The sequence below is a fragment of the Coregonus clupeaformis genome, unplaced genomic scaffold, assembly GCF_020615455.1.
Source record: "Coregonus clupeaformis isolate EN_2021a unplaced genomic scaffold, ASM2061545v1 scaf0373, whole genome shotgun sequence".
NCBI lineage: Eukaryota > Metazoa > Chordata > Actinopteri > Salmoniformes > Salmonidae > Coregonus > Coregonus clupeaformis.
In genome coordinates this window covers 158,457-172,649 of record NW_025533828.1, presented here as the reverse complement: position 1 = coordinate 172,649, position 14,193 = coordinate 158,457, and the positions used below count along the sequence as shown (strand labels likewise).

The 14,193-nt window shown below is 47.1% G+C and overlaps 1 protein-coding gene across 1 annotated transcript in view; it reads left to right on the top strand.

Annotated features, from left to right (window-relative positions):
• Positions 1 to 13,992, top strand: part of nuf2 (UF2 component of NDC80 kinetochore complex) — a 50,205-nt gene extending 36,213 nt beyond the window's left edge. The window contains exons 11-13 of the mRNA XM_041870466.2: positions 6,485 to 6,660; positions 7,829 to 7,964; positions 13,023 to 13,992. Of these exons, the coding sequence (XP_041726400.1) occupies positions 6,485 to 6,660; positions 7,829 to 7,964; positions 13,023 to 13,130 (420 nt within the window). The 3' untranslated portion in view covers positions 13,131 to 13,992. The remainder of the gene's footprint in view (positions 1 to 6,484; positions 6,661 to 7,828; positions 7,965 to 13,022) is intronic.
• The last annotated feature ends 201 nt before the right edge of the window (positions 13,993 to 14,193 follow it).

The window sequence follows — 14,193 nt, the reverse complement described above, 5'->3', positions numbered from 1 at the left end:
TCTGACTGTCTGTCTGGTGGCTGACCTGCCTATACTGATAGATAGGCCTAGTGCAGGGTTCTGACTGTCTGTCTGGTGGCCGACCTGCCTATACTGATAGATAGGCCTAGTGTACGGTTCTGACTGTCTGGTGGCTGACCTGCCTATACTGATAGATAGGCCTAGTGCAGGGTTCTGACTGTCTGTCTGGTGGCTGACCTGCCTATACTGATAGATAGGCCTAGTGCAGGGTTCTGACTGTCTGTCTGGTGGCTGACCTGCCTATACTGATAGATAGGCCTAGTGTACGGTTCTGACTGTCTGTCTGGTGGCTGACCTGCCTATACTGATAGATAGGCCTAGTGTACGGTTCTGACTGTCTGTCTGGTGGCTGACCTGCCTATACTGATAGATAGGCCTAGTGTACGGTTCTGACTGTCTGTCTGGTGGCTGACCTGCCTATATTTATAGATAGGCCTAGTGTACGGTTCTGACTGTCTGTCTGGTGGCTGACCTGCCTATACTGATAGATAGGCCTAGTGTACGGTTCTGACTGTCTGTCTGGTGGCTGACCTGCCTATACTGATAGATAGGCCTAGTGTACGGTTCTGACTGTCTGTCTGGTGGCCAACCTGCCTATACTGATAGATAGGCCTAGTGTACGGTTCTGACTGTCTGGTGGCCAACCTGCCTATACTGATAGATAGGCCTAGTGTACGGTTCTGACTGTCTGTCTGGTGGCTGACCTGCCTATACTGATAGATAGGCCTAGTGCAGGGTTCTGACTGTCTGTCTGGTGGCCGACCTGCCTATACTGATAGATAGGCCTAGTGTACGGTTCTGACTGTCTGGTGGCTGACCTGCCTATACTGATAGATAGGCCTAGTGCAGGGTTCTGACTGTCTGTCTGGTGGCTGACCTGCCTATACTGATAGATAGGCCTAGTGCAGGGTTCTGACTGTCTGTCTGGTGGCTGACCTGCCTATACTGATAGATAGGCCTAGTGTACGGTTCTGACTGTCTGTCTGGTGGCTGACCTGCCTATACTGATAGATAGGCCTAGTGTACGGTTCTGACTGTCTGTCTGGTGGCTGACCTGCCTATACTGATAGATAGGCCTAGTGTACGGTTCTGACTGTCTGTCTGGTGGCTGACCTGCCTATACTGATAGATAGGCCTAGTGTACGGTTCTGACTGTCTGGTGGCTGACCTGCCTATACTGATAGATAGGCCTAGTGCAGGGTTCTGACTGTCTGTCTGGTGGCTGACCTGCCTATACTGATAGATAGGCCTAGTGTACGGTTCTGACTGTCTGTCTGGTGGCTGACCTGCCTATACTGATAGATAGGCCTAGTGCAGGGTTCTGACTGTCTGGTGGCTGACCTGCCTATACTGATAGATAGGCCTAGTGTACGGTTCTGACTGTCTGTCTGGTGGCTGACCTGCCTATACTGATAGATAGGCCTAGAGTACGGTTCTAACTGTCTGTCTGGTGGCTGACCTGCCTATACTGATAGATAGGCCTAGTGCAGGGTTCTGACTGTCTGTCTGGTGGCTGACCTGCCTATACTGATAGATAGGCCTAGTGTACGGTTCTGACTGTCTGTCTGGTGGCCAACCTGCCTATACTGATAGATAGGCCTAGTGTACGGTTCTGACTGTCTGGTGGCTGACCTGCCTATACTGATAGATAGGCCTAGTGTACGGTTCTGACTGTCTGGTGGCTGACCTGCCTATACTGATAGATAGGCCTAGTGTACGGTTCTGACTGTCTGTCTGGTGGCTGACCTGCCTATACTGATAGATAGGCCTAGTGTACGGTTCTGACTGTCTGTCTGGTGGCCAACCTGCCTATACTGATAGATAGGCCTAGTGTACGGTTCTGACTGTCTGTCTGGTGGCCAACCTGCCTATACTGATAGATAGGCCTAGTGTACGGTTCTGACTGTCTGTCTGGTGGCTGACCTGCCTATACTGATAGATAGGCCTAGTGCAGGGTTCTGACTGTCTGTCTGGTGGCCGACCTGCCTATACTGATAGATAGGCCTAGTGTACGGTTCTGACTGTCTGGTGGCTGACCTGCCTATACTGATAGATAGGCCTAGTGCAGGGTTCTGACTGTCTGTCTGGTGGCTGACCTGCCTATACTGATAGATAGGCCTAGTGCAGGGTTCTGACTGTCTGTCTGGTGGCTGACCTGCCTATACTGATAGATAGGCCTAGTGTACGGTTCTGACTGTCTGTCTGGTGGCTGACCTGCCTATACTGATAGATAGGCCCTAGTGTACGGTTCTGACTGTCTGTCTGGTGGCTGACCTGCCTATACTGATAGATAGGCCTAGTGTACGGTTCTGACTGTCTGTCTGGTGGCCAACCTGCCTATACTGATAGATAGGCCTAGTGTACGGTTCTGACTGTCTGTCTGGTGGCCAACCTGCCTATACTGATAGATAGGCCTAGTGTACGGTTCTGACTGTCTGGTGGCCAACCTGCCTATACTGATAGATAGGCCTAGTGTACGGTTCTGACTGTCTGTCTGGTGGCTGACCTGCCTATACTGATAGATAGGCCTAGTGCAGGGTTCTGACTGTCTGTCTGGTGGCCGACCTGCCTATACTGATAGATAGGCCTAGTGTACGGTTCTGACTGTCTGGTGGCTGACCTGCCTATACTGATAGATAGGCCTAGTGCAGGGTTCTGACTGTCTGTCTGGTGGCTGACCTGCCTATACTGATAGATAGGCCTAGTGCAGGGTTCTGACTGTCTGTCTGGTGGCTGACCTGCCTATACTGGATAGATAGGCCTAGTGTACGGTTCTGACTGTCTGTCTGGTGGCTGACCTGCCTATACTGATAGATAGGCCTAGTGTACGGTTCTGACTGTCTGTCTGGTGGCTGACCTGCCTATACTGATAGATAGGCCTAGTGTACGGTTCTGACTGTCTGTCTGGTGGCTGACCTGCCTATACTGATAGATAGGCCTAGTGCAGGGTTCTGACTGTCTGTCTGGTGGCCGACCTGCCTATACTGATAGATAGGCCTAGTGTACGGTTCTGACTGTCTGTTGGCTGACCTGCCTATACTGATAGATAGGCCTAGTGCAGGGTTCTGACTGTCTGTCTGGTGGCTGACCTGCCTATACTGATAGATAGGCCTAGTGTACGGTTCTGACTGTCTGTCTGGTGGCTGACCTGCCTATACTGATAGATAGGCCTAGTGCAGGGTTCTGACTGTCTGGTGGCTGACCTGCCTATACTGATAGATAGGCCTAGTGTACGGTTCTGACTGTCTGTCTGGTGGCTGACCTGCCTATACTGATAGATAGGCCTAGAGTACGGTTCTGACTGTCTGTCTGGTGGCTGACCTGCCTATACTGATAGATAGGCCTAGTGCAGGGTTCTGACTGTCTGTCTGGTGGCTGACCTGCCTATACTGATAGATAGGCCTAGTGTACGGTTCTGACTGTCTGTCTGGTGGCCAACCTGCCTATACTGATAGATAGGCCTAGTGTACGGTTCTGACTGTCTGGTGGCCAACCTGCCTATACTGATAGATAGGCCTAGTGTACGGTTCTGACTGTCTGGTGGCTGACCTGCCTATACTGATAGATAGGCCTAGTGTACGGTTCTGACTGTCTGTCTGGTGGCTGACCTGCCTATACTGATAGATAGGCCTAGTGCAGGGTTCTGACTGTCTGTCTGGTGGCCGACCTGCCTATACTGATAGATAGGCCTAGTGTACGGTTCTGACTGTCTGGTGGCTGACCTGCCTATACTGATAGATAGGCCCTAGTGCAGGGTTCTGACTGTCTGTCTGGTGGCTGACCTGCCTATACTGATAGATAGGCCTAGTGTACGGTTCTGACTGTCTGTCTGGTGGCTGACCTGCCTATACTGATAGATAGGCCTAGTGTACGGTTCTGACTGTCTGTCTGGTGGCCGACCTGCCTATACTGATAGATAGGCCTAGTGTACGGTTCTGACTGTCTGTCTGGTGGCCAACCTGCCTATACTGATAGATAGGCCTAGTGTACGGTTCTGACTGTCTGGTGGCCAACCTGCCTATACTGATAGATAGGCCTAGTGTACGGTTCTGACTGTCTGTCTGGTGGCTGACCTGCCTATACTGATAGATAGGCCTAGTGTACGGTTCTGACTGTCTGGTGGCTGACCTGCCTATACTGATAGATAGGCCTAGTGCAGGGTTCTGACTGTCTGTCTGGTGGCTGACCTGCCTATACTGATAGATAGGCCTAGTGTACGGTTCTGACTGTCTGTCTGGTGGCTGACCTGCCTATACTGATAGATAGGCCTAGTGCAGGGTTCTGACTGTCTGGTGGCTGACCTGCCTATACTGATAGATAGGCCTAGTGTACGGTTCTGACTGTCTGTCTGGTGGCTGACCTGCCTATACTGATAGATAGGCCTAGAGTACGGTTCTGACTGTCTGTCTGGTGGCTGACCTGCCTATACTGATAGATAGGCCTAGTGCACGGTTCTGACTGTCTGTCTGGTGGCTGACCTGCCTATACTGATAGATAGGCCTAGTGTACGGTTCTGACTGTCTGTCTGGTGGCCAACCTGCCTATACTGATAGATAGGCCTAGTGTACGGTTCTGACTGTCTGTCTGGTGGCTGACCTGCCTATACTGATAGATAGGCCTAGTGTACGGTTCTGACTGTCTATCTGGTGGCTGACCTGCCTATACTGATAGATAGGCCTAGTGCAGGGTTCTGACTGTCTGTCTGGTTTCCGACCTGCCTATACTGATAGATAGGCCTAGTGTACGGTTCTGACTGTCTGGTGGCTGACCTGCCTATACTGATAGATAGGCCTAGTGTACGGTTCTGACTGTCTGTCTGGTGGCTGACCTGCCTATACTGATAGATAGGCCTAGTGTACGGTTCTGACTGTCTGTCTGGTGGCTGACCTGCCTATACTGATAGATAGGCCTAGTGTACGGTTCTGACTGTCTGTCTGGTGGCTGACCTGCCTATACTGATAGATAGGCCTAGTGCAGGGTTCTGACTGTCTGTCTGGTGGCCGACCTGCCTATACTGATAGATAGGCCTAGTGTACGGTTCTGACTGTCTGGTGGCTGACCTGCCTATACTGATAGATAGGCCTAGTGTACGGTTCTGACTGTCTGTCTGGTGGCTGACCTGCCTATACTGATAGATAGGCCTAGAGTACGGTTCTAACTGTCTGTCTGGTGGCTGACCTGCCTATACTGATAGATAGGCCTAGTGCAGGGTTCTGACTGTCTGTCTGGTGGCTGACCTGCCTATACTGATAGATAGGCCTAGTGTACGGTTCTGACTGTCTGTCTGGTGGCCAACCTGCCTATACTGATAGATAGGCCCTAGTGTACGGTTCTGACTGTCTGGTGGCCAACCTGCCTATACTGATAGATAGGCCTAGTGTACGGTTCTGACTGTCTGGTGGCTGACCTGCCTATACTGATAGATAGGCCTAGTGTACGGTTCTGACTGTCTGTCTGGTGGCTGACCTGCCTATACTGATAGATAGGCCTAGTGTACGGTTCTGACTGTCTGTCTGGTGGCCAACCTGCCTATACTGATAGATAGGCCTAGTGTACGGTTCTGACTGTCTGTCTGGTGGCCAACCTGCCTATACTGATAGATAGGCCTAGTGTACGGTTCTGACTGTCTGGTGGCCAACCTGCCTATACTGATAGATAGGCCTAGTGTACGGTTCTGACTGTCTGGTGGCTGACCTGCCTATACTGATAGATAGGCCTAGTGCAGGGTTCTGACTGTCTGTCTGGTGGCTGACCTGCCTATACTGATAGATAGGCCTAGTGTACGGTTCTGACTGTCTGTCTGGTGGCCAACCTGCCTATACTGATAGATAGGCCTAGTGTGCACGGTTCTGACTGTCTGTAGCTGACCTGCCTATACTGATAGATAGGCCTAGTGTACGGTTCTGACTGTCTGTGTGGTGCTGCCTATACTGATAGATAGGCCTAGTGTCACGGTTCTGACTGTCTGTCTGGTGGCTGACCTGCCTATACTGATAGATAGGCCTAGTGCAGGGTTCTGACTGTCTGTCTGGTGGCCGACCTGCCTATACTGATAGATAGGCCTAGTGTACGGTTCTGACTGTCTGGTGGCTGACCTGCCTATACTGATAGATAGGCCTAGTGCAGGGTTCTGACTGTCTGTCTGGTGGCTGACCTGCCTATACTGATAGATAGGCCTAGTGTACGGTTCTGACTGTCTGTCTGGTGGCCAACCTGCCTATACTGATAGATAGGCCTAGTGTACATTTTATGAATTTTTCTTATTGTTTTAACGGAAAAGAGATAAAATTGCAGTTTAAATGTCCATTTGACACATCCCTACCTACAACAAGTTCACCAACAATCACACTAACAAGAGCCCACATGAAGCATTCATTAAATGTTATTAAACTTGGACCTCAAATGTGATGCTTTTGCCGGCTAAGGTGTGTGTGTGTGTGTGTGTGTGTGTGTGTGTGTCTAGGTCCAGAAGCTGGTCTGTGTGTATGAGACACAGCAGAAGGAACTGAAGAACCTTGGTGTGATGGGGGGTCAGCTGAAGAGAGCTTTAGGGATGAAGATGGACAAGGAGTCCAAACAACAGATACGACGACAGAAGAAGAAGGAGATGAAGGATCAACACGTTCAGGATGTACTGGGGTAGGAGGAGAGGAGAGGGGGTAGGGGAGAGGAGAGGAGAGGGGGTGGGGAGAGGAGAGGAGAGGGGGTGGGGTAGGAGGAGAGGAGAGGTAGGAGGAGAGGGGGTAGGGGAGAGGAGAGAGGGTGGGGAGAGGAGAGGGAGAGAGGGTGGGGGTGGGGGGGAGAGGAGAGAGGGTGGGGTGGGGGGAGGAGAGAGGGTAGGGTGGGGGAGAGAGAGGGTAGGGGTGGGGGAAGAGGAGAGAGGGTAGGGTGGGGGAGAGGAGAGAGGGTGGGGGTGGGGGAGAGGAGAGAGGGTGGGGTGGGGGGGAGAGGAGAGAGGGTGGGGTGGGGGAGAGGAGAGAGGGTGGGGTGGGGGAGAGGAGAGAGGGTGGGGGTGGGGGAGAGGAGAGAGGGTGGGGGAGAGGAGAGAGGGGGGGGGGGGAGAGGAGAGAGGGTGGGGTGGGGAGAGGAGAGAGGGTGGGGGTGGGGGAGAGGAGAGAGGGTGGGGGGAGAGGGTGGGGTGGGGGAGAGGAGAGAGGGTGGGGTGGGGGAGAGGAGAGAGGGTGGGGAGAGGAGAGAGGGTGGGGTGGGGGAGAGGAGAGAGGGTGGGGTGGGGGGGGAGAGGAGAGAGGGTGGGTTTGGGGGAGAGGAGAGGGGTGGGGGAGAGGAGAGAGGGTGGGGGAGAGGAGAGAGGGTGGGGGAGAGGAGAGAGGGTGGGGTGGGGGGAGAGGAGAGAGGGTGGGGTGGGGGGAGAGGAGAGAGGGTGGGGTGGGGGAGAGGAGAGAGGTTGGGGTGGGGGAGAGGAGAGAGGGTGGGGTGGGGGAGAGGAGAGAGGGTGGGGTGGGGGAGAGGAGAGGGTGGGGTGGGGGGGGAGAGGAGAGAGGGTGGGGCGGGGGAGAGGAGAGAGGGTGGGGCGGGAGAGAGGAGAGAGGGTGGGGCGGGGGAGAGGAGAGAGGGTGGGGCGGGGGAGAGGAGAGAGGCTGAGAGGACCAGGTAGCTTAGTGGTTAAGAGCGTTGTGCCAGTAATCGAAAGGTCGCTGGTTCTAATCCCCGAGCCGACTAGGTGAAAAATCTGCCGATGTGCCCTTGAGCAAGGCACTTAACCCTAATTGCTCCTGTAAGTCGCTCTGGATAAGAGCGTCTGCTAAATGACGTAAATGTAAATGTAAATATATGTGTGCCTTTATAGTCAGTGTGACCATGTTCACCAGAAGAGGGAGCAGATAGCGGACCAGATCCAGGAGATAGACAGAGAGACTCAACACCACCGCAGTCAGGTGACCACCCTGAGGGACGCCTGCAGCCAGGAGACTGAGAAAGCACAGGTAACACACCATGTCTAGTAGCTATAGTAACAGGTAACACACCATGTCTAGTAGCTATAGTAACAGGTAAAACACCATGTCTAGTAGCTATAGTAACAGGTAACACACCATGTCTAGTAGCTATAGTAACAGGTAACACACCATGTCTAGTAGCTATAGTAACAGGTAACACACCATGTCTAGTAGCTATAGTAACAGGTAACACACCATGTCTAGTAGCTATAGTAACAGGTAACACACCATGTCTAGTAGCTATAGTAACAGGTAACACACCATGTCTAGTAGCTATAGTAACAGGTAACACACCATGTCTAGTAGCTATAGTAACAGGTAACACACCATGTCTAGTAGCTATAGTAACAGGTAACACACCATGTCTAGTAGCTATAGTAACAGGTAACACACCATGTCTAGTAGCTATAGTAACAGGTAACACACCATGTCTAGTAGCTATAGTAACAGGTAACACACCATGTCTAGTAGCTATAGTAACAGGTAACACACCATGTCTAGTAGCTATAGTAACAGGTAACACACCATGTCTAGTAGCTATAGTAACAGGTAACACACCATGTCTAGTAGCTATAGTAACAGGTAACACACCATGTCTAGTAGCTATAGTAACAGGTAAAACACCATGTCTAGTAGCTATAGTAACAGGTAACACACCATGTCTAGTAGCTATAGTAACAGGTAACACACCATGTCTAGTAGCTATAGTAACAGGTAACACACCATGTCTAGTAGCTATAGTAACAGGTAACACACCATGTCTAGTAGCTATAGTAACAGGTAACACACCATGTCTAGTAGCTATAGTAACAGGTAACACACCATGTCTAGTAGCTATAGTAACAGGTAACACACCATGTCTAGTAGCTATAGTAACAGGTAACACACCATGTCTAGTAGCTATAGTAACAGGTAACACACCATGTCTAGTAGCTATAGTAACAGGTAACACACCATGTCTAGTAGCTATAGTAACAGGTAACACACCATGTCTAGTAGCTATAGTAACAGGTAACACACCATGTCTAGTAGCTATAGTAACAGGTAACACACCATGTCTAGTAGCTATAGTAACAGGTAACACGCCATGTCTAGTAGCTATAGTAACAGGTAACACACCATGTCTAGTAGCTATAGTAACCGGTAACACGCCATGTCTAGTAGCTATAGTAACAGGTAACACGCCATGTCTAGTAGCTATAGTAACAGGTAACACACCATGTCTAGTAGCTATAGTAACAGGTAACACACCATGTCTAGTAGCTATAGTAACAGGTAACACACCATGTCTAGTAGCTATAGTAACAGGTAACACACCATGTCTAGTAGCTATAGTAACAGGTAACACACCATGTCTAGTAGCTATAGTAACAGGTAACACACCATGTCTAGTAGCTATAGTAACAGGTAACACACCATGTCTAGTAGCTATAGTAACAGGTAACACGCCATGTCTAGTAGCTATAGTAACAGGTAACACGCCATGTCTAGTAGCTATAGTAACAGGTAACACACCATGTCTAGTAGCTATAGTAACAGGTAACACACCATGTCTAGTAGCTATAGTAACAGGTAACACGCCATGTCTAGTAGCTATAGTAACAGGTAACACACCATATCTAGTAGCTATAGTAACAGGTAACACACCATGTCTAGTAGTTATAGTAACCGGTAACACACCATGTCTAGTAGTTATAGTAACCGGTAACACACCATGTCTAGTAGCTATAGTAACAGGTAACACGCCATGTCTAGTAGCTATAGTAACAGGTAACACGCCATGTCTAGTAGCTATAGTAACAGGTAACACGCCATGTCTAGTAGCTATAGTAACAGGTAACACACCATGTCTAGTAGCTATAGTAACAGGTAACACACCATGTCTAGTAGCTATAGTAACAGGTAACACACCATGTCTAGTAGCTATAGTAACAGGTAACACGCCATGTCTAGTAGCTATAGTAACAGGTAACACACCATGTCTAGTAGCTATAGTAACAGGTAACACACCATGTCTAGTAGCTATAGTAACAGGTAACACGCCATGTCTAGTAGCTATAGTAACAGGTAACACGCCATGTCTAGTAGCTATAGTAACAGGTAACACACCATGTCTAGTAGCTATAGTAACAGGTAACACACCATGTCTAGTAGCTATAGTAACAGGTAACACACCATGTCTAGTAGCTATAGTAACAGGTAACACACCATGTCTAGTAGCTATAGTAACAGGTAACACACCATGTCTAGTAGCTATAGTAACAGGTAAAACACCATGTCTAGTAGCTATAGTAACAGGTAACACACCATGTCTAGTAGCTATAGTAACAGGTAACACACCATGTCTAGTAGCTATAGTAACAGGTAACACACCATGTCTAGTAGCTATAGTAACAGGTAACACACCATGTCTAGTAGCTATAGTAACCGGTAACACACCATGTCTAGTAGCTATAGTAACAGGTAACACACCATGTCTAGTAGCTATAGTAACAGGTAACACACCATGTCTAGTAGCTATAGTAACAGGTAACACACCATGTCTAGTAGCGATAGTAACCGGTAACACACCATGTCTAGTAGCTATAGTAACAGGTAACACACCATGTCTAGTAGCTATAGTAACAGGTAACACACCATGTCTAGTAGCTATAGTAACAGGTAACACACCATAAATGTCTAGTATGTCTATAGTGTATGGTGTGGAGATATACAGTATGTCTATAGTGTATGGTGTGTAGATATACAGTACGTGTATGGTGTGGAGATATACAGTACGTCTATGGTGTATGGTGTGTAGATATACAGTACGTCTATAGTGTATGGTGTGTAGATATACAGTACGTCTATAGTGTATGGTGTGTAGATATACAGTACGTCTATAGTGTATGGTGTGTAGATATACAGTACGTCTATAGTGTATGGTGTGTAGATATACAGTACGTCTATGGTGTATGGTGTGTAGATATACAATACGTCTATAGTGTATGGTGTGTAGATATACAGTACGTCTATAGTGTATGGTGTGTAGATATACAGTACGTCTATAGTGTATGGTGTGGAGATATACAGTATGTCTATAGTGTATGGTGTGTAGATATACAGTACGTCTATAGTGTATGGTGTGTAGATATACAGTACGTCTATAGTGTATGGTGTGTAGATATACAGTACGTCTATGGTGTGTAGATATACAGTACGTCTATGGTGTATGGTGTGTAGATATACAGTACGTCTATGGTGTATGGTGTGTAGATATACAGTACGTCTATGGTGTATGGTGTGTAGATATACAGTACGTCTATAGTGTATGGTGTGTAGATATACAGTACGTCTATAGTGTATGGTGTGTAGATATACAGTACGTCTATAGTGTATGGTGTGTAGATATACAGTACGTCTATAGTGTATGGTGTGTAGATATACAGTACGTCTATGGTGTATGGTGTGTAGATATACAGTACGTCTATAGTGTATGGTGTGTAGATATACAGTACGTCTATAGTGTATGGTGTGTAGATATACAGTACGTCTATAGTGTATGGTGTGGAGATATACAGTACGTCTATAGTGTATGGTGTGGAGATATACAGTACGTCTATAGTGTATGGTGTGTAGATATACAGTACGTCTATAGTGTATGGTGTGTAGATATACAGTACGTCTATGGTGTATGGTGTGTAGATATACAGTACGTCTATGGTGTGTAGATATACAGTACGTCTATGGTGTATGGTGTGTAGATATACAGTACGTCTATAGTGTATGGTGTGTAGATATACAGTACGTCTATAGTGTATGGTGTGTAGATATACAGTACGTCTATGGTGTGTAGATATACAGTACGTCTATAGTGTGTAGATATTATACAGTATGTCTATAGTGTATGGTGTGTAGATATACAGTACGTCTATAGTGTATGGTGTGGAGATATACAGTATGTCTATAGTGTATGGTGTGTAGATATACAGTACGTCTATAGTGTATGGTGTGGAGATATACAGTACGTCTATAGTGTATGGTGTGGAGATATACAGTACGTCTATAGTGTATGGTGTGGAGATATACAGTATGTCTATAGTGTATGGTGTGTAGATATACAGTACGTCTATAGTGTATGGTGTGGAGATATACAGTACGTCTATAGTGTATGGTGTGTAGATATACAGTACGTCTATAGTGTATGGTGTGTAGATATACAGTACGTCTATAGTGTATGGTGTGTAGATATACAGTACGTCTATAGTGTATGGTGTGGAGATATACAGTACGTCATGTGTGTAGTCTATAGTGTATGGTGTGTAGATATACAGTACGTCTATAGTGTATGGTGTGTAGATATACAGTACGTCTATAGTGTATGGTGTGTAGATATACAGTACGTCTATAGTGTATGGTGTGTAGATATACAGTACGTCTATAGTGTATGGTGTGTAGATATACAGTACGTCTATGGTGTATGGTGTGTAGATATACAGTACGTCTATGGTGTATGGTGTGTAGATATACAGTACGTCTATAGTGTATGGTGTGTAGATATACAGTACGTCTATAGTGTATGGTGTGTAGATATACAGTACGTCTATAGTGTATGGTGTGTAGATATACAGTACGTCTATAGTGTATGGTGTGTAGATATACAGTACGTCTATAGTGTATGGTGTGTAGATATACAGTACGTCTATAGTGTATGGTGTGGAGATATACAGTACGTCTATAGTGTATGGTGTAGAGATATACAGTACGTGTATGGTGTGGAGATATACAGTATGTCTATAGTGTATGGTGTGTAGATATACAGTATGTCTATAGTGTATGGTGTGTAGATATACAGTAGGTCTATAGTGTATGGTGTGTAGATATACAGTACGTCTATAGTGTATGGTGTGTAGATATTATACTCTATATCTCGTGTATCTACTCACCTTACATATTCAGACCTGACAACCTGTACGCATTTTGCATACACGCTACACAATTTGAGGTCAAAGTCCACTGGTGCAATATCAACCTTGATACTGAACTTGTCCTATCATCTTTTTATAGGACCTGTTTGATCGTCTACTGGCGGCTCTGGAGCATTTCCATAAGCGCATACAGAACCACATCGTCGAGGGCAACAACGACATCGTCAAGATGACAGCTAACTTCTAACACAGTGGAGTTGACTCCTCTCCATAACCCAGTCCTTAGTTTAGCTCTGCTAACTTCTAACCCAGTGGAGTTGACTCCTCTCCACAACCCAGTCCTTAGTTTAGCTCTGCTAACTTCTAACCCAGTGGAGTTGACTCCTCTCCATAACCCAGTCCTTAGTTTAGCTCTGCTAACTTCTAACCCAGTGGAGTTGACTCCTCTCCACAACCCAGTCCTTAGTTTAGCTCTGCTAACTTCTAACCCAGTGGAGTTGACTCCTCTCCATAACCCAGTCCTTAGTTTAGCTCTGCTAACTTCTAACCCAGTGGAGTTGACTCCTCTCCATAACCCAGTCCTTAGTTTAGCTCTGCTAACTTCTAACCCAGTGGAGTTGACTCCTCTCCATAACCCAGTCCTTAGTTTAGCTCTGCTAACTTCTAACCCAGTGGAGTTGACTCCTCTCCATAACCCAGTCCTTAGTTTAGCTCTGCTAACTTCTAACCCAGTGGAGTTGACTCCTCTCCATAACCCAGTCCTTAGTTTAGCTCTGCTAACTTCTAACCCAGTGGAGTTGACTCCTCTCCATAACCCAGTCCTTAGTTTAGCTCTGCTAACTTCTAACCCAGTGGAGTTGACTCCTCTCCACAACCCAGTCCTTAGTTTAGCTCTATCACTAGTCGTGTATTTTATGTGTTTCCACTGTGTGATGTTGTGATTTACACACAGTTGTCTTATTTTGGTAACATACAAACATACTACTTTTATTTGTGAATTAAAATAGCTCTCCTCACACTGTGGTGTCACCATCTCTTAATGTTACCACTTTTCAATCTTGTATATTAGACAAAACAATTGAATAGCATGAATAAATCCTTCTAACATACGTTAGTCCCACATGGTTTCTTTGTCACTAGCTTGTACTACACACACTAATTGGTCTTTTGGCCAATCACATCAGATCTTTTCACGTGTTGTTTCAGAACTCATCTGATTGGTCAAAAGACCAATTAGTGAAAAAAAGATCAGAATTGAGCTTCCTGTATAAACGCAGCCAGTGTGGCTATCCCTCCTAGAGCTAGGTTAA